Below are 24157 nucleotides of genomic sequence, written 5' to 3'. Positions count from 1 at the left end.
ACTTCGTTGCACACGTAGTAATTTCATGAGCGAGATCTCGTCGTAAAGAGATCCCCACTCCTTTCAGATTTCCTAGAAGTGATCAATGAAAAGAGAAAGCCCACGAGAATACATGACTCAATGTCGACGAGTTGTATATTTGCTGTTAAACCGAGCCCTGTATTTATTGCGCTACGAACTGTGAAATACGGTAGTAGCACCTCGTTGTGCTAACAGTGAAACAATTCTAAGTGTCTTCAATAGATTTCTTTGTTTTTCTTAGTTTTCATTCTTTCTTTCTGTCTCTTTCTCTCTCTCATCTTAAATCATTTATTGTCTTAAAGTACAAACACAAGATCATTTGATCAGGATTTAAAAAGTGATTATGATTATCAGGAAGACCTTGATCATTTTGATCGCTACTTTCCTCATTTTTGGTAAGATATATACATATATATATGTATAAATATTAGAATTTTAAAAAAACTTTTTTATATTTAATAAAAATTAAAAATCGGTTTATATAATGTAATGATGTAATAATGTCTGTAAAATAAGGTAATATGAGTCATAAAAAGTTGTTTGAAAGATTCATGATAGTGTGAATAATTACATAGTTATTTGTGAAAAATGATGCAATCAAAAAATTGTAGTTTATGCTTAAAAAAACAAGACACTTTGAAAATGTTATTGTTAGTTGTATACGTGTGAAATATAACACTACGAATGTGATAGAAATTTATTAAATTAAGATGCACAGTAAAGATAAATCTATTTATTCGAATATCGTACCACGTTTATTTTTGATAGATTAAGTATTCGCGAAAGTTTAGATCGTATACTTTCTAAATTAAGAATTTGAAAGTATCATAGCTGCGTCGAAATTTTTTATTATGTTTCTTACATACCAATTAAAAAAGTTTCTTTTAAATATTATCATCTATTTAATGAAATAAAAATTAACGTTTAATAATAAAAAATATAAACAATTGTTCAAGGCTGAAACAAAATGGATATACAAGCAAATATGATAGAAGAAGTATCACGATGCAAATTATTCTTGATAGCATTATTATTCAATTGTCAGCATTCTACTTTAATTGAAAAACACGCATGCGCTAAGAAGAGCAAGTTCTTTCGTTATTTCGTTAATTTAGTTAAATTCTTTGAAATGTATAGATATATCAGTCAAATACGTAATAGATAGTAGTGCATGCATCAGTGCATGAATGTAAGTAACATGATTTATCTCTATTACATAAATTACTAAAGTGTCTAGATTTGATATTATTACTACAATAGAGATAGTAAGTAGCATAAAGGGGAATTTAACTATACTACTATATAATTATAATAATTGTGTTAACAGCTACTGGAGAAGCTCGAAAGACCGGTGGCGGTGGTCGTAAAAATAGTGGAGGATGGGGTTGGGGATCACGTTCGTCAAGAACAACATCTAAACCACCCCACAGTAGACCTCAAAATACTGAACATGGTATGTTACTCTAGTTATTTCAATGATTGTATGTGTAGCTAATAGAGCTTTGATGTCCTTTTTCCAAGGTTCAACTCCAAATAAAATAGGATGGAATGTTCCAGACTCAAACAGACAAGCCAGCAGCAATACGGCGTCAAAACCGTCAGCTCCGGCTTTAGATCAAAATATTGCTTCTAAAACTAGTGCAACTTCTTTGCAATCAGGATATAATCCATCAGGTAAATTTCTTTCAAGTAATTATACTTGCGGTATAAAATAGTCATCTTTTTAATGATTACAGGAGGATATCCCCGCCAGAGTCAACCAATTGGTTCTCAACAAAGTGCACACAATCCTTATAATAATGCTGGATACAATCCATCAGCTGGTCAAGGCTACAATCCTTCGGTCGGTGGCTATAATCCTTCAGTCGGTGGCTATAATCCTTCAGTTGGTGGCTATAATCATGGCTATCCAGGCCAAGGTCAATCTTACAGTTCACCTCATATGGGACAGCCTTATAATCCAATGGGTAGTGGATACAATCCAGCACACGGTCAGCCTTTTAATCCGTCTTATGGTCAATCCTATAGTCCTTCGTTTGGGCAAGCACCACAACAAACTATTCTCTTGCCATCCTCGCAACCATATAAGCCAGGTATCGGACAAATCGCGAAAGAAGCTTTTGTCTTTGCTGGAGTCAGTGCAGGTGTAAATGCAGCAGTGAGCAGAATTCTCCCAGGTGGAATTTATGGGCATAGCGGCGGTGGCGGTGGTAGTAGTGGTAATGCAGGCACTCCTGTTTCTTCTCATACTCAAATCACTTATAATAATTATTATAACAATGCAACTCCTGATGCCAACGTGGGAGCTGCTCAACCTGCAGCAGCTCAACCTGCAGCAGTTCAACCTGCAGCAGCTCAACCTGCTGCAAGTCCTTCTGTTCCAAATGGAGCTGCTGTACTACCGGAAGAACCTCCTACTGTTAAGCCATTACAAAATACTGAAACTAATGCAAATAGCAATGCTTCTCCTGGAGCTGATAAATCCAATACTCAAAATTCTCCAGGATCCAGCAATAATCCTAATCCACTCGGTTTTGTGACCTCTGATGAGGATATTAAGAAATTGTCTGAAGAATTATTTAATAAAGATACAAATAATGCGTTCAAATATATTACCATTAAACTACAGGGCCAAAAGAAAGACGACAGTGTTACAGATGACGCCAGTGATCCGTAAGTGTGATCTCTTTTTTATAAATATATTACCAAATGATTTCTTTTAAGATAAATATTCTTTCCTTTTAATAGATTGTTGGATGTTAAACCAGAAGCTTATGAAATACCAACGATCAAATCTGTTATCGATCTTTACGATGATTATGAATTGGACGTTAAAGTGAAAGAAAATCTTACGCCTGAGAGACGTAAAAAGGAATCTGAATTTCTTGACAAATTATTAGAAACCGATGTTATGCAAAATGCAATGAAATTTTTAGCAAACAAAGGATATATACCCGATGATCCATATGAATTCAAGGACACGTTAAAACGCATATGGTTTTCACAGTTTAAACGAATAGACGGAGATGCGTCAAGTTCCGGCTTTGAAACTGTTTTCTTAGCAGAACAATTTGATTCTGACATAATTGGTTTACATAACTGGATCTATTATGCCATGAAAGAGGCTGAGAAAAAGATCGATTATCTTGGATATATTAAAGAATTAACGTTTGGAGATGTAAGTATTAACATTGTATAAAAAATTTATGTATTACTTTATTAATTATTAATTCATTTTTCTTTCTAAACCGTTTATATATTTATGATGAGATTCATGATACCATTCGAAAATTTAATTTATTTGATCACACACTTACATACATATTTTTATAACACCTTTTACAGAAGGCAGCTGTACTCAAAATACGTTCTAAATTAAATGGCTTTGTTCAACCGGTGACCTCCATATTTGTTGGAACATCACCAGAATTAGAGATGGCACTTTATACGGTTTGTTTCTTTGCGCGTCCAAATACTGCTTGTCCTGTTTCTTTTAGTGGAACTAATTTCATAATTATTGCAAACAGAGTAAATTACTTTGGTAAAGATATATTAGTTGCTGCATTTCCAGAAATCTAATTTCTAAGATCTATATTTTTCTTAATTAAATATTGCATATCTATATTATCAAAGATAATTTCTCTTTAAGTTTTCTAAAAATATAATCTTATTTATATATTATATTTCATATCCCTAATTCTGCAGGAATGTGAAAAAAAACTTGCTTTTTAACTATTCTGAATGAGTATTAAAATATTTATAATAAAAACTTGTATAATCAAATAAAATAATTACGAGTCAACATATATAGCATTACGTTTTAAATATAATAAATATTTCCGTCTATTTAGGAAAAAAATGTATAATATGTATAAAAGAAAAAGTAAGCCTACCTTCATATTTTTATAATACCTTCTTCTTAATTCTGAAAGTTCTATTATAGGTATTATCGAAGGTCTTCCATGTGCACATCGAGTTGGAGATTTTGTAGTTTTTAAATCATTGAAAAGTTCTATGCATTCTTGTACAGATAACGATTGACCAAATTTTATGGCACCTAAGGAGATATAACATAGAATAATTTATACACATTACATTTTTTAGGCCACTTTTTCTAAGATTACCAATTTGTACAAATAATAAATACCATGACATGCTTCCATTGATACAGCATTGTGAATAGATAAAGGTAAAATATTTATACCATTTCCATTCGTAATATTATCCGCAATTTCATTTAGCAAATTCTGGATTGTAGTTATTAATTTTACGTCATTGTAATAATGTTTATTAGTTGTAAAACATTTTGGTATACTGTATATGCTTAAAGTATTTTCATTAATTGCAGTTAATTTGATTCCATATTTATCTAATGACTTTTTGTTCGAGAGAAATAGTGTACACATATGCATTTTCACTTCTATTCTTATCGGAATTGGCAATTTTTTTGTTAGGAAATTGTTATGATCAGATGTTCTGTAACCTGTATAAATAAATGTAATTGTAAATGAACAAATAATACATTCTAATATTTATTCTATATAATTGAACTAATCAATAATATGCAATATTACCATTAAGTAAATTTTCATATCTTATTCTTTCATGAACAGCATGTTGATCCATCATTAGCAATAATTCTACATTATCATAAATCATTAAAGCTGCTATTAATTGATTATTAACTTGATTTAATACCTAAACAAAATTATGATAATTAATATTACTTCTCTACTCCGATATTATCAGTATTTCTATGATTATTTATTACCTTTGTAAATTCTAATGCAGTCCTTTGTAATTTAAATTCACAGAAATGTTGTGTAAATGCGCATGGATGTATATCTATATCTTGAGGTTGTTTTCTATTTTCTATTAAATATACACAATTAACAAACTACATATATTAATAATGAAAATATAAAATGAAAAAAATATAAGAATTACTATGTTGAACTATACCTTCATAATTACATGTTAATTCGTTAAAAAATATGCTTGTATCAATGTTATCGAACGAAGGTGTTTTTATTAATTTAATTGATCTAAATTGTGCAAGATTATTTAACTTTTGCGGAAGAAAGTCAAAAACTTTATAATATTTCTCAATACTTTCATTTTTCTTATTCAATTTGGATAGAGAAGTGTGCTTTTCTACTTCATTATATTTCACTTCATTTGTATGATAACTCCAATCAGACCATTCAAAAAGAGAACAATTATAATCTTCTATAAAATCTGTTTTTTTTTCTATGCTATTTCCTTGTTTTGTCGACAATGTTTGTTCTGCGTTGACTGTAGTTTTAACTGAACTTGGATTTACATGATTGGTATATTCTTTTGTATTACAATTCTTAAATATGTTAAAAATAATATTCTTTTCAAAGCAACGTTGATTACGATTGCAATCAACATTTTGTAATTTTGGTTTCTTTATGAAAAAAGTACCAGTCTTCAAATATTCTTCATTAATTATATAATTTTCTATAGAATTTCTTCGCTTTATACTTTCATAGGGGAAAATCCCAAATCTGGTAAAAAAAACTGTCATGGGATTATGATTAATATTAGTATTAAATAGAATAGATTTTTTAATTTTATTAATATTCTTTAAGCGATCTTCTTCACAGAAAAATAAAGGTAAATCATTTTGTACCTCATAGATTGTAGATGCATCAGCTTGTATTGGGTTTTTTTTGCAACTTTCAAAATAATCAGATAATTGTTTTTTGACAGTTTCAAGTGTGAAAAAATCTCTTATATATAGGATGATGCTTTTTACAACTTCATGTATTTTGTCTAACTTATAAGTTAGTATACTTTCGTTTACATCAATAGAAATATCCATTAACGGGCAATTAATAAAAAGCAAAAAAAATATATTTTCACTGGCCAATTTTGTTTTGAAAAGGTAATAATAATTTTGGATGAAATAATTCAGAATTTGGTTTACAAAATGATGACAATAAACTGGTTTATTATTTAAGTAAATGTAGTGCATTTTTTTTACTTTGTTTTTAATAAATCCAATGTAACCATGGTATTGAGTAGATAATAAATTGATACATGGTATCATCCATGTATATTCTAGAAAAATATATTTTCCATATATATTTTGGAATGTTTGCCAAGAATTTGTGTTTTGTTCAATTTTTAAATGACAATATGCTTCGTCATTAATTATGAAAGTAATCTATTGAAATAGCGACAGAAAAATGGGATATTTATTTATCAGCCAAGTACAATGGGCCAAAAGATAATTTTGGTACAATCTAATAGTGGAATAGTTTATTACCTGAGGATTATTTAAAGAAACGTTTGCAATTAGAAGGCATATTAAATACATTAATTGTTTGTGACTTTCCGGAGATATAATATAATCATATAAAGTTAATGTTGTGCCATTTATTGGTCGATCTATTTCATCTCTTAACATAATCATCTCTTTCTCAAAGATCTGACAGAGAAAACGTTTACGTTATATTTATATAAATAACATAAATTATAAAATCTTCAATAATATTCAACTAAATTGCTACAATTTACCTTTGTATATGTATTTTTAGAACCCTCACATTTAGATGTAAGCAAAATGCGATAAAATTGCATAAATGCAACTTTCAAATTATGGTGTCTTAATCTTATAAAAGAAGACAAATCCTTAATATTATTAGCCAATTCAATATCATGTAAGTCTGGAAAGCTGGGTACAAATAATCCTATACCATTATCTATTATCTGAATGCGTCTTTCTATCTTATTTAGTTTTATACATATGTATGTTGCTTTTTCATTTATTGAGTCTAAAACCTAAATATATTAATACAAAATAGACTTAATATAAATGCATAAGCATTTGTTCATCTTTACTACTATTTATTTATTAATTTATTCTAATAAATTCACAATAAAATATACATAAAATTCCCCAATATTGTACAGCACAAATATTAAATAAGATATAAAGAACAAAATAAAAATTGTTCTTTAATTGTTTCAAATATTATAGTATATTTAATTATTGAAATTGTTACAAACAAAGAAAACAAAGAAATGAACAAAAGATGCATACGTACCAATGGGAAAATGTGTGCTGAATCGGTTGTAATGGCTATCATTTCCATGTTTCCTCACCTTGTCTGAACGATTAGAAATAATTCAGGATATGGCTTAACACTTTTTAAAATAATTATAATAAGATTTTAATGATTTTTGTAATAAAGAAATCTAATTAATGCGCAACACCATTTATAGAAACGCAAAGACTAATTTCACCAGATCTAAATGTGTGATTGTCTTTTGTTTCTTTCTTAGGAAATTTTTCAAATTTCAACGTTCGTATTTGAAAACTAATTCTTATTCGTTTGTTTCATTTATTGTTAATTAAAAAAAATATGTAGTCAATGAAATTAAAGATATACAATAGTAATTAAAAGTGCATTATCTTTGTTTTCTGTATATAAAAATTAAAATAAACATATTGAAAGGTAGTAATGTTTTCTTTATACTTAGAAATAAAAATAACTAGGCATTGTTTATGTGTGAAAGAAAAAAAAAACAGAAACTACTTATCCAATTAGCATGTTCGGTGATTTTTGAATAATTTTTTTACTTTATCCGTATCACAGCGTAAATTGTAAAGTTTATTCTTAAAAAATTCTTTCTTTATATATTTTTATGTATATATGTTTATCCGGTCATATATATATATATATATATATATATATATATATATATATGATAACAATCGAAGATGTGCATTATGCAGATTTTCGTTAATTTTACAAGTTTGAAAAAATTGTCGTCAGTAAATATAGGCACTGAAAAAATTACACAATCACTTAAATATATCTAATTGTCTATAAATTTATATATATATAGTAGTAAGCAACCTATAATAAATAATAATTATAAGAATTATAAAAATTAATTATTAATGTTGTTGTAATTACTTTTTACACATGTGTCTCTAAAACATTCGCAATTATTAGTACAAAAATCGCCGAAACATGTCAACTAAGTAAGTTAATTAATTATAATAAAATTTAGATACGCATTGAAAATTTAATATACTGTATATCGATCAGTTGATTAGAAAAACCACATATCGTTTATGACCATACGCATAATTTATAGTTCCATTACTATATGTAAAATTTAATAAAAATTGATCTTATAATAGACAAGAGATCAATATAATATACGATACGATTAGAAAGTTTATATTACATAAATTCTACATTCGATAAGAAAGAACTAAAGTTATTGCTATATAAATTGGGTAAAAAGATGATAATCTTTTATAAGATTGGTTCAATGTTTATGCCAGAATCAAATATTTCCTAAACTGTATTTCAATCTTTCCAAATAGGTTGTGAGTTATGTTTTATTTAGAAAAAAAAAAAACAAGAAAAAAAAGCACATGTTCCAAATGTATGACATTTGTCAATTATTTAAGTTATTTATTTTACATGTGTCTTATTACCGGTGTTCTTTAAAGAATGCTAAAAAAGTGTAATGTACAATAGACATACTATGCTTAAATTATTGTCAATTGAAAACTAAGAAAATTTAGTGAACAAGTACAATAAATAGTTCATCATTATGTACAAAATTTGTTCTTCGTCCAGAGAAGAATAAAAAATAAGAGCATACGTCTTTCTTATATAAGATATAATATAACCATTATGGTATTATTTTTTAAAACAAATTAGAGATTTTTTCTTTTTCTTTTTCATTTACCAATCACCCAAATGCAAACAGATATTTATAAACTATAAGAATCGCTGCAGTCAATTTTACGTACATATTTTTTTACATATAATATAATCTGTACAACATTATTCTCTCGATAAAATTTTTACTGATGTATAATAAAACAATGAATAAAATAAAGTATCCGAAATGATCGTACTATGTATGTACATGTGTACGTATATAAAATAATTCAGAAATTATCTATAGAGATGTTATGTAAAAGTTATGGCAGGTACCATAAGGTTATATTAGTTATTTTAATTACATCAATTATGAAAGCATATGCTATAACACAGACAAAGATTATATGTATCGTTTATATATGGTTTTATGTTACTATTGAAATTAAAACAGACATATTTGGCGCAAGAGACATTGTCCTTTTTATGTCTGATTTTTGTAATGTATCAGTAACATCATTGTAAAATAATTTCAATTTTTATGACACGTGTGTGTATGTATGTTTATATATATATTAAAGATAATAGTGAGAATTTTATTTTTAAAAATATATTAAAGTCATTATAAAATTTTCTTTTTACTGTATCGCTTTCATTGCATTAACAGGAAATTACAATCTATAATAGATATTCTTATAAAGTAACATATCAACGGCATAATCTTTCTATTTATTATATTTAAGAAAAAGAAAATTAAAACGAAAATAAAAATAAAACAAGATTCATTTTTTTTTTAAATTAAATTGCGCGGTAATTCATCTAACGATCTTTATTGCAAACAAAAAATATGTAGATCCTTTCCTGTGTCTACTACAAGTCGAGCATTTAATTAGAAGATAATTAAATGATACAAGGCATATAAATGTTTCATATATATTTGACAAAGGCGAGCTTGCAGAATAATAATCTTAAAATAATGTCTGATTGTCTATCGATATAAAATGTAAAAAAAGAAACAAAAAGGAATCAAATTAGAGAAGAGCTCGCTATAGTTATCTTTTTAATTTGGAGAGTTATCGTAGTAAAATTATAGTAATAATAACAATCACATATTGTGTCATTTATTAACGAGATATATAACACACGTATAAGATGAAGTTATATAAATAATTTAGAGGCATCGAATAGACGATGCTTAGTGCTTATAAATCATGTAACATGAAAAAATTTATATATATATATATATATATATATTTTTTTTTTATTTAATATATATATATATATATATATATATTTATATATAAATGTGTGTGTGTATGTATGTAAGTGTGTGTGATGTCTGTATGTATGTATGGGAGCATGCGTGCGTGTGCGTGTATGGGGGTGTGTATACATAGAGTTATTTGTAATTCATGTATGTATGTACACAGAGCATCTATAATGCCCTGAAAAAGTGATAGACACCAGTATCTCATCAGATGTCGTTAGACACATTCGAAGACTCCCACGCACATTATTTTCTTACACTGTTATATCATATAATTATATCTGAAAGTTCTTGAAATTATAATTGGTGCGTGCGTATGCATTAACATATGTATATATGTATGCGAGTTTTAAAAACTGCATTCATTTATGCATATATACGTGAAGACACAATACGCGCATTACATATGTTACATACATATGTATAAAATATTGAGTTATATTCTTATAAATATATCATCTAAATTATGACGCTTCGGCAAATTATATAATCACTTAGAGAAGAATTTCACAATTTAGTTCATTAAACCTTAGGCACCAATGGTATGCAGACCCTGTCTTTGGTACGCGTGCGACCGAATCATTATTAATATTTTATCTAAAAAACAAAGGATACACAGGAGAACAATGATCTTCCATAATTTTTTCTTCAACGATTGTTCGTCGTTTACTTTTATTGTTTAAATCTTTCCAAGTGTTTTGTTATTTTTTATTTGTTTTTTTTCGTGTGTGCGGGATTTTTGCGTTAGTTTTTTCTTTTTCTTTAGTAAGTCAAACACACACACACACAAATACATAGGGGGAAGGGGAGTCGATTCTAGATCAAGGAGATAACAAAATATTTCTGATAAAGAATCTGCCTTGGTGGTGTATCCCACTCACCTAAGAAGAAGTTGACAATTTAGTCATTTAAACTGTAGGCACCAATGGTATGCAGACCCTGTGTCTTTGGTACATGCGACCGAATAGATATCATCATTTTGTTTAAAACAAAAGGATATACAGAACAATAGTCCTCTGCAATTTTAACAATTTTTTTACTCGTACTCTTACTCTTTATCTTTATCTTTCTTTTTCTCTATCTCTATCTCGTGCGTTAACTCCTTTATCTCGCTTCTTTATTATTTTTATATCATTCTTTTATGTTATTTTCTTTTTTCTTGTTAAACTTTCTTGCACGATGCCGTAGAAATTAGTTATATTCGTTTATATCAGTAACATTGTCTTAAAACAACACATTCATTATAGAAAGCTCAGTCTTCTTCCTTCTTTTCCGGTTTCAAGTCCACCATTGCATGGAGTTGCTCTGGATTACATCTGTAAGGAAATGATTAACTTTATTTAATATAATATATATTATAATATATGTATCAATAATGATATTTATATATTAAAATATAAATGCATCACATACCCAAGTAGATTTTGTAAGTCACAGACGAAACGGTATACGTAACGCTTACCAGCAGTCTTATGTATAATATTTTTATCATAATAGTACCGTAGACCGCGGCTTAATTTTTCGTAATTCATTTTAGGCTTATTCTTTCTAACACCCCAACGTCGTGCCACTTCATCGGGATCCGTAAGTTTAAATTCCCAACCATCTCCCGTCCACGAGATGAAACTCTGACATGATTTATTGGTCAGAAGTTCCAATAAAAATTGCCAGAGTTGTATTGGTCCTGAACCTGTGAAATATGGACCACCACCTGCACAATTATCACCTATATTTCTATTCAGTTGTCCTATATCATTTAGTTTATTATTATTTGTATTAGTTATCATAATATATTGTGTAGTAGATGCTTACCGGTATAACTAGCTGCGATCATTGCACTCTGCAGGAGAGGCTTTTGATCGGCGTTATTACCAATGGAAGGTGGATGGTGTGCACCAGATGAATCTCGCGAGCTAAGACTTGCGATGAACGCTGGATGATGAGAAAGATGTTCACCGATAGGTGCAACACCCCATTGTTCACTTCCAACACCAGCAGCTCCAGTTGCTGTGTTTCCACTCCCAGGAACCGTTTGAAATGGTGTCGCATCGTATTGACTGTATCCACCGCTTTCACTGTATCCTTCGTGATATCTCGCTGAAAAATGTAACGTAAGTTTAATTCTGCGATATCTAAATTGTCATTATATCGAACAGTAGATATTTAAAATAGATCATTATCCTGCCTTTTAAATTATTGAGTGAGTTCTTACAAAAGGTTTAATGTAATAGATTAATGTACATTTATTATACACAAATTCAAAACGTGATTGTAACGAGAAGTAGGAGGAAAGGCGAGATCATCAATTGTTATTATATATATGAGATCGCTATAAATTGTTCTTTTTTCAAACAAAAACAATGCTACCAGTATATAAATGTAAAATTATCAAATTTAAGTTGCAATACTGCAGAATTTATGTTACTTTAGGCAATACGTAGTATTTAAAAATTTTCAAATCAACGCATAAACGTGTCACCTGATACCCACATTCATATTTTATAGATCTCGTTTCTAGATCCTCTCTTTTTAAAGATTATTTTATTTAGATTACATATATAAAAATTCAATTGAATAATTGTTATGCAACCGAATCGTTGAATTTTATCGGTTAAAATTTAATCAGTTGTTTTGACTACGATCGATATTCGAGATCAATGAAGTAATTTGTAGTACCTCGAGGATAATTTTTAAACGGCGATGGTTGATACTTCGGCTCGAGGTGGATACCACTGGTACTGTAAAATTCTGGCGAACTATCTAGATTATAGGTATGAGGAGTTTGATGATCCTGCGATAGACCGTGATAATCAGAGGCCTCGTCATATCCAGAATAATGCGCGGGAGTAATGTAGTCTTCTGTCGTTCCGGTATTGTTAACCCTAAGCTCGCTCTCATTGGTCCCCGTTGCACCGAGATCACCGCCACTGGCCAATCCGCCGGTTCCTCCTTGTAAGTGCTCCGCTGCTATATGGTGGCTGCTATAGTTCGCTACAAAATTTTGCAAAATTCAATCGATTTATTTTATTTTACTTTACTTTTTAATTATATTTTATTTATCGAATATTTCAAACCAACCATGTAACTTTGATTTGAAAATAAGATTAAAGTATAGTAGATATAACATTACTGGTGAAGTTAAAACATTAAAAATTTTAATATTATGATTTTTTACTCTACATGGGGGTGGGGGGTGGCGTTAATAACAAGTTGCATTAGAATACTCACATTCCGTTTTGAGTTCATTTAAATTTCGTAGGTGTATATATGCATTATTTGCATTGTTGTTGTTGTTATTGTTGTTATTTCCCGTGGGTGTACTGGAATGAGAATTAGGAGGTTGTGTACTATGGCTGTGGGGTGGCGGCGAAGTTTCTTCCCTCTGACTTTCATCCTGACACACGGGACTACGTAAATGCGCATAACCTCCTAGAAAAAATTCCCCAAAAACCGGTAAGATCAATGCATTTTTTATGAAATCTATATTAGAAAGATCTCATATAATTTCTTGAATTCCAATATAAAAAAAAAAAAGTAAATTCGTCACAATAATGTACATAAAAAGATATTGGTTTATCCATATAAAAGAGAAATTCGTCACTAAATATGAGTTTTAATGATATGTAAAAGGAGACGAAGTTAAGATATATACTTTTAACATATTTTTTATACAAACAAAGTGTAATAATTTCAAGTGCGGTTAGAAAGAGAGAGTGAAACACCGGAGTCTGCAGGGAGGAACCACAGCGACACGTGGGCGGTACGCATCTCGCTGATTGGCTCGAACAAACTCCGCCTATTCTCTCAGCGACCTTTCCTTCGCTTCGAGGAATCCGTTCCCGCCGAATGCGGAGGCTGCATTAGCTTCGCCCACGACAATGTCGTCGTTTTCGTCATCATCGTTGTCTCTACGATCTGCACCAAATTTTTACTTCTCTTTCCTTTTTTTTTTTTTTTATTTATTTATTTTTCCCTCCCTTTTCTGTGATTATTCTCCTCATTCACTAAATATTAGATTTTCTTTTTATTCGATAACGCATCGAACATGGATTTCAAAAATATTTTTGAAAATACCATCATTTTCTATTGTCTTTTAGTGAATTTTCATTGCATATATCAAAATTAGAAATTTTGCAAACAATTCGATATTATTTATTTTAGGGCATTAACAATGGCTGCAGAAGAGGTAAGACATAACGAAGATATTATCATGAAAGAGCAGGTGGACGCAAGAAGAAGAAACATTGCTGTGCAAGAAAAGAGAAGGCAGATGCGTCCACATGTAATATCGTTTAATTATCTTTACACTGGTTTTTTTTCTTTTCAAGAATATTTACTTGATCGATAAACTTAATGTTAATCATAGGATTATAAGTTAACTTGTTTCATATAAAGATTTCCCGAGTTTATTTATTTTACGTTTCATTTAATTTATTTCAAGTTTATATTATAGAATATTAACAATTTCTTCACTCACATAAAATAGATCCCATGAACAAATGAATTCATTTTTTGACATTTTCTATTTATGAGGAATTTAAAGTTGTAAAAAAGTGTGCTATTTATTAGAGGAACAAGTGTAATAATTTCATAAAAATTAAATCAATTTTTTTCATCGAATATTACTATCATAAAAAATTAAACAATCGAATTTTTTTTATCACACTCCGTAAATTTCTTGTAGTCTGTAATGCAAAACTACGTTTACGCAAATAACTATCATTTTGTCCTTATTATCGTGGTGCGTATGGTAAGGAAACTCTTTCAGATATATATACTTATCTATATACTTATCTATATACCATAGATTTGTAATATGTTCGTTGCTGTTTTAGACTGTACTAACATCATACATTGTTTTTAGGTTGAGCTACACGATTTCACGTAGAAAGGAAAAATAATACATTTCGATTGTTTAGAAATAGTCAATAGATATTTTCAATAATTGAAACGATTTATCAACACAATAAGTATTGTTGAATTTATACACGTTATATACATACAATATAAAACCGAAACAAAAGTAGTAACACGGATTAAATTTTCCTATAACATTCTATCTCAATCAGTTAAAAAGTACGAATATTTATTTCATTACAATATACAAATAGCAATTAAATGAAGTCTTGTCCGTGCTTGTGAAGCTGAATAAATATATTTCAGCGAGACGAGTAAAAAATGCCTAATTATCATGGGTCTTAAAATCATAGGACTTGGTAACATATTTAATGTATACGAAAGAATTTGCTTAGAAATACACTAGTTCAAGAAATATTTGAAAGTGTATGTCAATCTATGTTCCGTAGATGTGAGAATAGCATTCAAATGGAAGAAAGACATATCAAATATCTATGATTTATATATTTTCAATATGTTGCCGAAAGACTTGCTTATGATATCGAACGCTCTTAAATAATAAAAGTTAATTTAAAAAGTAAAAGAGTTGATTTTTATTTATTAAATGTTAATTAGACATTTTTTTTATACGTTTTAGTGAGTACTACAAGCTCTTCAAATATTGAACCCTTTTTCTTTACAATCTTGTATAAAAAATTGGAATACTTTTAATGGTTAAAAATAATTTCTTAGCTTTATCCATTCATATTCATAATCACTTTTGTTACTAAAATCAATACTTAATATTCATGGCACATATAATATTATAACAGTAGACTCAAGAAACATTTATCTAAAAAAGAAAAAAAAATGAAATAAATAAGAAAATTGTACTGAAAATGAAGTCAATATCAATACTTTTGTTTAGCACTGTATCTATAAAAATAGGCAAATGCGTAGTACCTATACACAAATATTTGTATAAGTATATATTTTACATATCTAAGATTGAAAAACAATGGTAAAGGTGAAAAGAAACGAATAAAGAAAAGAGAAAGAGGGAGAGAGAAGGAGGAGGGTTTTCGCTCTCATAAAATACACCGGGTTCCGTTTTTATACGGGCGATTTACCTACACCTGCGGAGTCCACCACGCGCGTAACTGCAGCTCGCACCCCATGTTGCTTCACACAGGGAGCGTGGGAGTGCAGGTCGACGTCGGCCCTCACGGCGGCCCTCACGGCGGCCCTCACGGCGGCCCTCACAGTCGGCCCTCAACAACGACGACGACGACGACGTCGTCGTCCCTTACTCACTCAAACGCACCCCCCCTTTTCTCGCGCTCGCCTTTTCTCCCTTCGACTCATGTTTTTGGCTTCGCGCCTTCAGACCTTTTCTCTTTTCTTTTCTTTTCTTTGGTGTGCACGATTATGTCTAAGTATACGTACTTTTAAAGAAGGAATTTCTTTTCTAAGTTTTACTTGAGATCTACATAAGAGAGAGAGAATACTTTTTTCGGTTCATACCATAAAAAAGTTCAATGTAAAGTCAAAAGAATGAGGAACAAAATGAAAATAAATCTATGATTTCAATCTAATAATGTGAAACAATAATGTATAAAAATTTAAATAAAATAATGAAGACGACAATATATATATATAAAGATATAGAAATGTTAAAGAGATATAAGTGAGGTTGATGTATACACGTTTAGCAAATTGATGTAAGATATGAAATTGAACATGATAATTAGAATTAACTCGATTTCTAACTGACACAAATGAGACGAGGGAAAAGTAATCGATCAGGCACGTGCACTTTGATATATCGTGCTCACGTGGAGAGTACCAAGAAAGAAAGAAAGAAAGAGAGTTAGTAAGAGTAAGCATGTAAGTAAGTAAATAAGTAAGTAAGAGCGACAGTATAACAGGCACAGCAGTCGTTTAACAGCCGCATAGCAGGCACGCATCAGCTGTGGAACAGGTGCCGGCCGGCAAGCAACCAACATAGGCCCGAAAGAGAGTTTGAGTTGGACGATGCCGGCAACTTCTTAACGAAAACGAGCGTAGGAAACGAGGAGGACGGAACAGAGGGCTAACGTGGCACGCGCCAAATCGAATGTAACACGGCTCTTCCTTCAGAAAGCACAGCTGCTGTGTTACTGCTCCTTCTGCTGCTATTGCTGTTACTACTGTGTGCTCCTGCTGCTGTTGCTGCTAAGGCTGATTTTTTGGCTTCTTTATAATTCATTTCTATGACCGATATTGAACTTTAATAGCACAGTCTTCAACGTTCTCTATCATATTCTCTTATTATCTCTTTAATCTGGATTATTTTTGGGTAGCGTCTGCCATTTGTGCATTTACTAAATTATACGAATAATTATTATTATTTATATGACCGTGTATAAATCATACACGGTTTTATTAATGATAGAATTGATTTATTCATGATATGTTTATTACGAGAAATACATAAGATATCTCATTCACATATAATATTCAATCAGACGAAAAACATGTAAGGTAGCATTACATTTAAAATGATAGGATAATTCGTTAAATTATACGATATATTTGATTGGGAAATAAGTTTGTAGTGTTTTAATATTTTCTTGTTTTACAACGATTTTTTTGCTGTTTGACAGAGTGTATAATATTCATTCGTTAGAGCTCTTTCTGCTCTGCAAAACTGTGCTAATTGTCTTTTTGAGTAATTTAATTTGTTATTACTAGAAATGGAATATCCAAAAGGTAAAAATCAACATTTTCGACATTTGTTCTTCTTTGCTTTTCATCGAGGCCAAAAAGCTGCCCGAGACATTTGCAACGTATACGGTGAAGGTGTCATAGGCGAGTCTACAGCGTGGAAATGGTTTGCAAAATTCAAAAATGGCGATTTTGACGTCGACGACACGCCCCGCAGCGAAAGGGGCGTCCTTCTGAACGAACGTTCGTTCTTCTGAATTCGACGAAGAGCGTCTGAAAGCACTTTTGAAGGAGGACGGTCACTAAACGAGTCGTGAATTGGCCGAAAAAATGAACTGCGATCATAAAACGATTCTCAATCATCATAAAACCCTACCCAACCTAACTTATAATCCAACCTAATAAATTGTATTAATATACGATATTAATTTATTTCTATATTTTTCCTATGCATATTTATTACTTCGAAAAGTAGATAACAATAATAAAAAGATAGAAATAAAAGAATGAGAAAGAAAGAAAGAAAGAAAAAAGAAAAGACTCGTTAGGTCAGACATGCATTGAACTAGAAACTCATTGGAGCCTTAAAAACATCCATACATATATATATGCACATAGAGAGACACTTGGTAAAAGTATGTACGTATATATTAGTGCGTGTAACGTGTGTATGTTGAAGCCAGGCGATTGTGCGATGCGCTCATAAAAAACGTCACCCTCTGACGGCAACGAAATCGCACATTGTTCGGTAGACCGCTGACCTGCGAACTCTCCCACAATCTACCTTCACCACGCTCTCTATGTATATCCGTGTTACATACCTTTCTTTTTAATATGTGTGCATAAGTACGCGCGCCACTGTGCTAAATTAAAATGTATTCGCCCCGAGTCGCATGTATTAGAGAGAATGCCCCACCACGCGCACCAACAGAGAGATTAAGAAAAACTTACGATTTATATCCAAAGGTTCTTTTCCAGATTTCTCTTTTTTTTTTTTTTTTGTTTAAGTTATTTCTGTTCTGTTTTATTATATTAGTTTCGTTTCGTTACTTTCAACACTTTCAATTTTGGATATCTTTAGAAAGATTGCGAACAAATTAGGTGCGTTAAAGATTTTCATTATTTTCTTGGGGATGATAAAATTGTCGACTAATAATTATTCATTTTCATTTTCTTCTCTTTCTTTTTGTATTTTTCCTTACTCTTCTTAGTATTTTTTTTTTCTCGTTACAGATGGATAAGCTACATAGAACAGACTATGGCCTGAAATCTCCTGCTCTACGAAGCGTATAATTCTGACCTTGCTTGGTAGATTTTATTGCCAAGTCAACGAGAGCCGCACCTTATGCGGCAATCTATGTGCATTGCGTATAAACACATCTAGACATTAAAAATGAGGTATATAGTTTTGTTACGAGCTATTGTGGGTGCATATCAAAAGTGCAATATCGAATATGAACTATCACATTCGTATTATTTATCATCTTTTTTCTTTCACGAACCTACGACGATCAGAATTGTTTATTCTATGACGAAATACGAAGGACGACCTTTGATCGGCGAATCATTTTTATTTTTTTCAAATTTTATAGAGAAAAATAAAATCTTGTGTATGTTATATTGTGTGTTAAGTATAATAAGTAATAATAAGTAAATAGATATTCAGTTATCGAATTGCGTTATTAGTATCAGGTATTTACTTGTAATTAGAAAAATGTATATTCATATACATAATCATCATATTTTATGACTTCTTATCTATAGTACAGTAACTTAACCATTTATTTTAAGTATTTAACTGTATTATTCAATTAGTCAAATTTACATTCTATTACATAGAAATGTATTTCTGTTTCAGATCCATTTATACGAAGGAAGAGATTCGATCAAAGGAAATGAAAAACTATAGATTCTGTTTATAAAGGCCCATCAAATTTCGGATTAAATTAAGAAACCGATTGCATTCTAACCTGGTGTATGGGTGGTGGTATTCAATGAGATTGCGTTACGATGTAATCCATCCTGTTGTTGTTGTTGTTGTTGCTGATGTTGATGATGAGGATGTTGAGTATGTTGATGGTGAGTATGAGTAAGTGGATCAGCTTCCTGATAGGAAGGATAATCGGCATAAAAAGGTTCGTGTCCCGTCATCAGGGTATCTAACATATGAAGAACCATCTCCGAGGATGCTGCCGAGGCTACCGCACTCGGAGTTTGTTGGTTCGTCTCTAAAATGTTTCCGTTCGTAGTCGTCGTCGTCGTCGTAGTCGTTGCCGTCGTCGTCGTCGTATAATTGCCGACGACGATGGCCGGCAGCGGGTGCGATGCCTGACCTGAAGAAGTTCGCGAACCCGTCGCGATCCTCTCGATGCTCGCCGTGACGGCCGTCCTGCCGGCGGCGGCAACCTGCCGGCCAGTCCACGACACGGCTCTCTGACAACTCCAATCTCAAACACAACAACAGCTCTTCGCTAAAAAGCATTCGCGCTAAAAGCGCGATTACTTTCCACCCAACAGTACTTTAATTTTGATTTATTAACTTCTTCTCTTTTTTAATTAGCATACCACACGCGAATTAAGAATGAAAAGTTGTTCCTTTTATTTTTTTTTATACAGTTTCCTATGAGAGAGTATTCCAAAATTTAATAACGTAATATTTCTTCCCACACAACAAGACTTTAAACCTTTTTTTTTGTTTTCTCCTCTTTAAATATCATATGTCACATAACACACGATTAAGAAATACTTCTCTGCAAGTTGTTTCTTTTTAATTTTTATACAGTTTCATTGAATTCCGATGAAAGTGTAGTGGTGTATCCAAAATGCTTATCCACTAGGCACTGATGAATTTTCGGATCTTCATCATGTTTCATAGAGACAACGACACTAAGTTCCTCGTTGTATTTTTCATGATAACGATGAAGAATAAAAATAAGTAAAAGTGATCCTTGGAAGGCTCGCGACCGGTGCAAGAACGAACAAACTAACGAACGTACGAACGAACGAACGCCGGTGCAGCGCACCCGGTGCACCAGCTGCGCGCGCCACGACGCTAGATCGCGCAACAGGTGTGCCTCCTCCGAAGAGGATTTTACCACAAAATCGTATCAATCGGCATAGACAATTTTCATTCAAATCTATCCGATTTAAAATAATAGAAAACTTCTATTACACTTTTATACCAAGGATGGAAATATTTTCACAATGATATATTATGTTTTATCATATCTACCGCGCACTTATTAATCGTACACTTTCTTCGATCACAAATATTTTTTCATTTCAATTCATTTCATTCTCTCAATAACAATGAAATGAATAAAATAATAAGAAGGAGATTATAAAATAGATAAAGACGGGGGAGAGAAAGAGAAAGAGAGAGAGAGAGAGAGAGAGGTAAATAAATGGATAAAGAATAACAAAAATAGAAGTAGAGAGGAGAGAGAGAGAGAGAAAGAGAAAAATAGAGAAAGAGAGAGAGAAAAAAAAAAGAAGAGAAGAGGCACTCTTCCTCAGAGGGTTCCTCTCGCGTGCGTTCTCCACTTGACGTGAGCGCGCGTGTCACTGCGACGAAGCGGCCTACCGTTTCCGCTCTCTCGCTCTCCGCCTGCTTTTGCTCCCTCTCCCTCTCTCATTCCTTCTCTTTCTCCCTTTCCCTTCTCCATACGAGAAGGCCTCCCCTCCATCCTTCTCTCTTGCACTAATCGTATATATATACAGCGTTTCTATCCCCACCATAAACGCACGTTCTGCTATCAGCTGCACGCCGCGTTTTCTTCCAAGTGAGTCTCTCGTTGTTATATAGAAAGAGGGGAATAGTTGCTTATGGTGGGAGAAAAAACATAGATAGAAAGAGAGAGAGAGAGAAGCTCCTTCACTCCCACCCTCCCACTGTTACCCTCTCAAAAGGTGGAGGTAATTCGTTTCGTCGTAGTCGTTGGAAAAGCTTAGGAGGGTTTCGGAGGACAATTTTTTCTTTTTTTTTTTCAACCACCTGCTGGCTTGCCGCTGTTAAATTTATTTCAAGAATTTTCTATATTTCATTATCCGATCAATTATTTATCCTATTTTCAATACAAATCTTTAGATTAAATTTTGATAGGACGTGATCGAATATTTGGAAAATAAATGAACGATTGATTATATTACCGAAATCGGATATAAATGAAATAATAATCAGACGTTCGAAATGGAATAAAAATGACCGATAAGCAGACAGACAAATTTCATGAGCTCTGAGTTACAATATATATATATATATATATATATATATATATATATAAAAAGGAAAAGAAGGATGATAATAATAATAGTAAGAAGAAGAAGGTCACGTTTTTGGGTAGAACTAATATAGAGCTTAGGCACGTCTTTTCCCGTCCATCGACGAAACGGCCGCTATGAGAAGGAGCCCTTCTAGCCTATTTTTGAGAGGGAGTCGTGGCTGTTGGGAGAGGTGGAAGAGAGGAAAAGAGAGAAAAAGAGAGAGAGAGAGAGAGAGAGAGAGAGACGTAGGCCGGATGTAAGGAGGGACGAGGGAACCGGGGGTTTCTCTGTTCGGCGGCTCGCACGTGATGTAGAGGGGACCGGAAGTGCTCTTTCCCTTACGCCTCGTGCCTTGCTTTCATAGACAGAGAGAAAGAAAGAGAAAAAGAGAGAAAAAGAGAGAGAGAGAGAGAGAGAGAGAGAGAGAGAGACTAAGGTTTGTCAGTGGCGATAGCAACGATGGGACTTACGAGAAGTACCCTCTCTCTTTATGATCTATGTCTTTTATAGTTTAGTTTTTAATTATAAATATTTTAAAATTAATTAAGAATAATGGGATGTGTACGTCTAACATTGCTTGATACATTGATTTCAAATTTACTTACAGAGAGAAAGAGAAGATAAGTCCCTTTTTTTTTTTTGGGAAGCCTTATTACCTTTACATTCTCGATCAGTCTTTTACTAGGTCTCGGAAATGAATCTTGACACAGGTATATCATATATTATGTTTTTCTATTATAACATTTGTTGCCTTTTTTAACATTTACCACGCAACGTGAATCATTATTATTTTTTGAGTACAAATTTTAGATAATTAACTCACTCTCTTTTTTTTTTTTATCATTCTTTCATTATTATCTTTTATAACGAATACAAGAACGTACGAATAAAGCTGACAACTTGTATGAATCACAAATGATAATGCTCTTTTAATATATATATATATATATATTTTATAACGAATACAAGAACGTACGAATAAAGCTGACAACTTGTATGAATCACAAATGATAATGCTCTTTTAATATATATATATATATATATATTATATTATATTACATTATATATACGAAAGAATAGAGAGTACATATTTTCAGCACGAGTTTGACATAAAACGAACGAACGAAGATTCGGTAGCCACTTCTCTATTCTAAGCTAGTTTCAATACGTTTTAGGCGTCTCGACGATTCCCTGTTCCCTTTAGAAATGAGCAACAATACCTTCGCTTATACGCCAGAAGAAAATGAAAAAGAAAAAAAAGGAGAGAGGGGAATGCATGCATTTTTGGATGCATTAAGGGAGGAGCACTCGAGGACATTATAAAACTATCTCGCTTTTTAGAAGAATATATTGGGGTAGGACTGCTCCTCCCTTTGCCTCCACTTCTACTACGACTTCCGGTCGTAATGTGAGCTTACATTTTACCCTCCTTTTTCGTAGCCCTTCAGCCCGCCTTACTTACTCGTTCGCGGCGGACCAATCCCGTTTTACCTCTTCTTTTACTTCTCTTACATATAAATTTGTGTGTATGTTATATATATATATGTACTACATTGATGATATAGATACGTGGATAAGAAAGAAAAAGAAAGAGAGAGAGAGAGAGAGAGAGATTAAAATGAAGGAAGACGTCGAGAATGAGTAAAAGAGAAAGCGAATATATCGAAGAGAAGAAGAACACGCACAGGAAAAAGAAAAGGGACGAAAAGAATACATACATATATAGAAAAAGAGAGAAAAAGAGAGAGAAAGAGAGAGAGAGGAGAGAGTGAGATATGTGAGTGTGCGTGTCGTGAGTACTGAATGAGCTCGAGTCTTTGTAGTACGAAGTATGAATGAACGAACGAATGAATACAACCTGCGCCAACTACCCCGTCGTCCCTTTTCCTATCCCTACGCCTTTTGGCTCACGTCTTACGTTTGGTAGAAAACCTTTTTCTATCTTCGATTCTTTCTTTCTTTCTTTCTTTCTCTCATACACACTCATACGCTCTCTCTCTCTCTCTCTCTCGCGCGAGAAAAAAATATTCTGAGAAACATTCGTTATATTATACACTTGGTATATCAAATTTGTTTATAATATTTAAATCAAAAAAAAAAAAATATAATCTTATGTATATAATACATAAACGAAATGAATTAATATGCAATTTATTTGTATATATAATTATATTATAATATATAATTAATTTGTTATAGAAAAAGTACAAAAACTATTAGACGATTTGTTTGTTTAAGTTTGAAATTATTTAACAATTAATATGTATCAATATAATATATATATTCAATTATTCCAAGTTGATATTTATTATTAAATTAGACAAACATTTTTGTAGAAATAGAAAACAAAAAAGTAATAACGAAAGATAAAAGATTTAGAAAATGTGTGTGTATATATCGAAGAGAA

General features: G+C 31.6%; 4 protein-coding genes across 13 annotated transcripts in view; 1 reads left to right on the top strand and 3 right to left on the bottom strand.

The window, feature by feature from the left end:
- The first annotated feature begins 96 nt into the window (after positions 1-96).
- LOC106787791 (poly(U)-specific endoribonuclease homolog) lies at positions 97-3823 on the top strand. The gene is made up of 6 exons (XM_014750448.1): positions 97-416; positions 1349-1474; positions 1543-1695; positions 1758-2694; positions 2770-3199; positions 3367-3823. Exons 1-6 carry the CDS (start codon positions 365-367, stop codon positions 3598-3600), a joined length of 1932 nt encoding a protein of 643 aa, XP_014605934.1. The 5' UTR covers positions 97-364; the 3' UTR covers positions 3601-3823.
- Positions 3824-3914: 91 nt separating this feature from the next.
- Positions 3915-5712, bottom strand: LOC106787792 (DNA mismatch repair protein Mlh3-like). Its single transcript, XM_014750449.1, has 5 exons — positions 5678-5712; positions 4984-5552; positions 4793-4893; positions 4596-4719; positions 3915-4504 (listed from the first exon to the last, which is right to left on the bottom strand). Exons 1-5 carry the CDS (start codon positions 5695-5697, stop codon positions 4122-4124), a joined length of 1197 nt encoding a protein of 398 aa, XP_014605935.1. The 5' UTR covers positions 5698-5712; the 3' UTR covers positions 3915-4121.
- An 81-nt stretch (positions 5713-5793) lies between these two features.
- On the bottom strand, positions 5794-7409 carry LOC106787797. Its single transcript, XM_014750458.1, has 3 exons — positions 7098-7409; positions 6568-6831; positions 5794-6478 (listed from the first exon to the last, which is right to left on the bottom strand). Exons 1-3 carry the CDS (start codon positions 7143-7145, stop codon positions 6215-6217), a joined length of 576 nt encoding a protein of 191 aa, XP_014605944.1. The 5' UTR covers positions 7146-7409; the 3' UTR covers positions 5794-6214.
- A 3683-nt stretch (positions 7410-11092) lies between these two features.
- LOC106787803 (ETS-like protein pointed) overlaps positions 11093-24157 on the bottom strand; it is an 82244-nt gene continuing 69179 nt past the window's right edge. For 7 of the 10 annotated variants that reach the window (XM_014750470.1, XM_014750477.1, XM_014750475.1 and 4 more), the window contains 5 exons: positions 13174-13374; positions 12622-12936; positions 11758-12042; positions 11359-11671; positions 11093-11261 (listed from right to left, as the gene is read on the bottom strand). In XM_014750470.1, the coding sequence (XP_014605956.1) occupies positions 11198-11261; positions 11359-11671; positions 11758-12042; positions 12622-12936; positions 13174-13374 (1178 nt within the window). In that variant the 3' untranslated portion in view covers positions 11093-11197. The remainder of the gene's footprint in view (positions 11262-11358; positions 11672-11757; positions 12043-12621; positions 12937-13173; positions 13375-24157) is intronic. The other 3 variants (XM_014750471.1, XM_014750476.1, XM_014750474.1) reach the window with 2 other exon arrangements.

The sequence above is a fragment of the Polistes canadensis genome, unplaced genomic scaffold (assembly GCF_001313835.1).
Source record: "Polistes canadensis isolate GaletaPanama2010 unplaced genomic scaffold, ASM131383v1 scaffold_115, whole genome shotgun sequence".
NCBI classification, from domain to species: Eukaryota; Metazoa; Arthropoda; class Insecta; order Hymenoptera; family Vespidae; genus Polistes; species Polistes canadensis.
The sequence above is the reverse complement of the archived record's forward strand: the minus strand, read 5'-3'. Positions and strand labels throughout refer to the sequence as shown.

Coding starts and splice junctions, on each gene's coding strand:
- LOC106787797 (XM_014750458.1), bottom strand. CDS start 7,145: ATGGAAATGATAGCCATTACAACCGATTCAGCACACATTTTCCCATTG. Junction 6,832..7,097: donor CAGCACACATTTTCCCATTG/GTACGTATGCAT, acceptor TAATATATTTAG/GTTTTAGACTCAATAAATGA. Junction 6,479..6,567: donor CTAAAAATACATATACAAAG/GTAAATTGTAGC, acceptor TTTCTCTGTCAG/ATCTTTGAGAAAGAGATGAT.
- LOC106787792 (XM_014750449.1), bottom strand. CDS start 5,697: ATGCATCTACAATCTATGAG. Junction 5,553..5,677: donor ATGCATCTACAATCTATGAG/GTACAAAATGAT, acceptor TTTTTTTACCAG/ATTTGGGATTTTCCCCTATG. Junction 4,505..4,595: donor ATATGAAAATTTACTTAATG/GTAATATTGCAT, acceptor TTATTTATACAG/GTTACAGAACATCTGATCAT.
- LOC106787791 (XM_014750448.1), top strand. CDS start 365: ATGATTATCAGGAAGACCTTGATCATTTTGATCGCTACTTTCCTCATT. Junction 1,696..1,757: donor ATCAGGATATAATCCATCAG/GTAAATTTCTTT, acceptor TAATGATTACAG/GAGGATATCCCCGCCAGAGT. Junction 2,695..2,769: donor ACAGATGACGCCAGTGATCC/GTAAGTGTGATC, acceptor TCCTTTTAATAG/ATTGTTGGATGTTAAACCAG.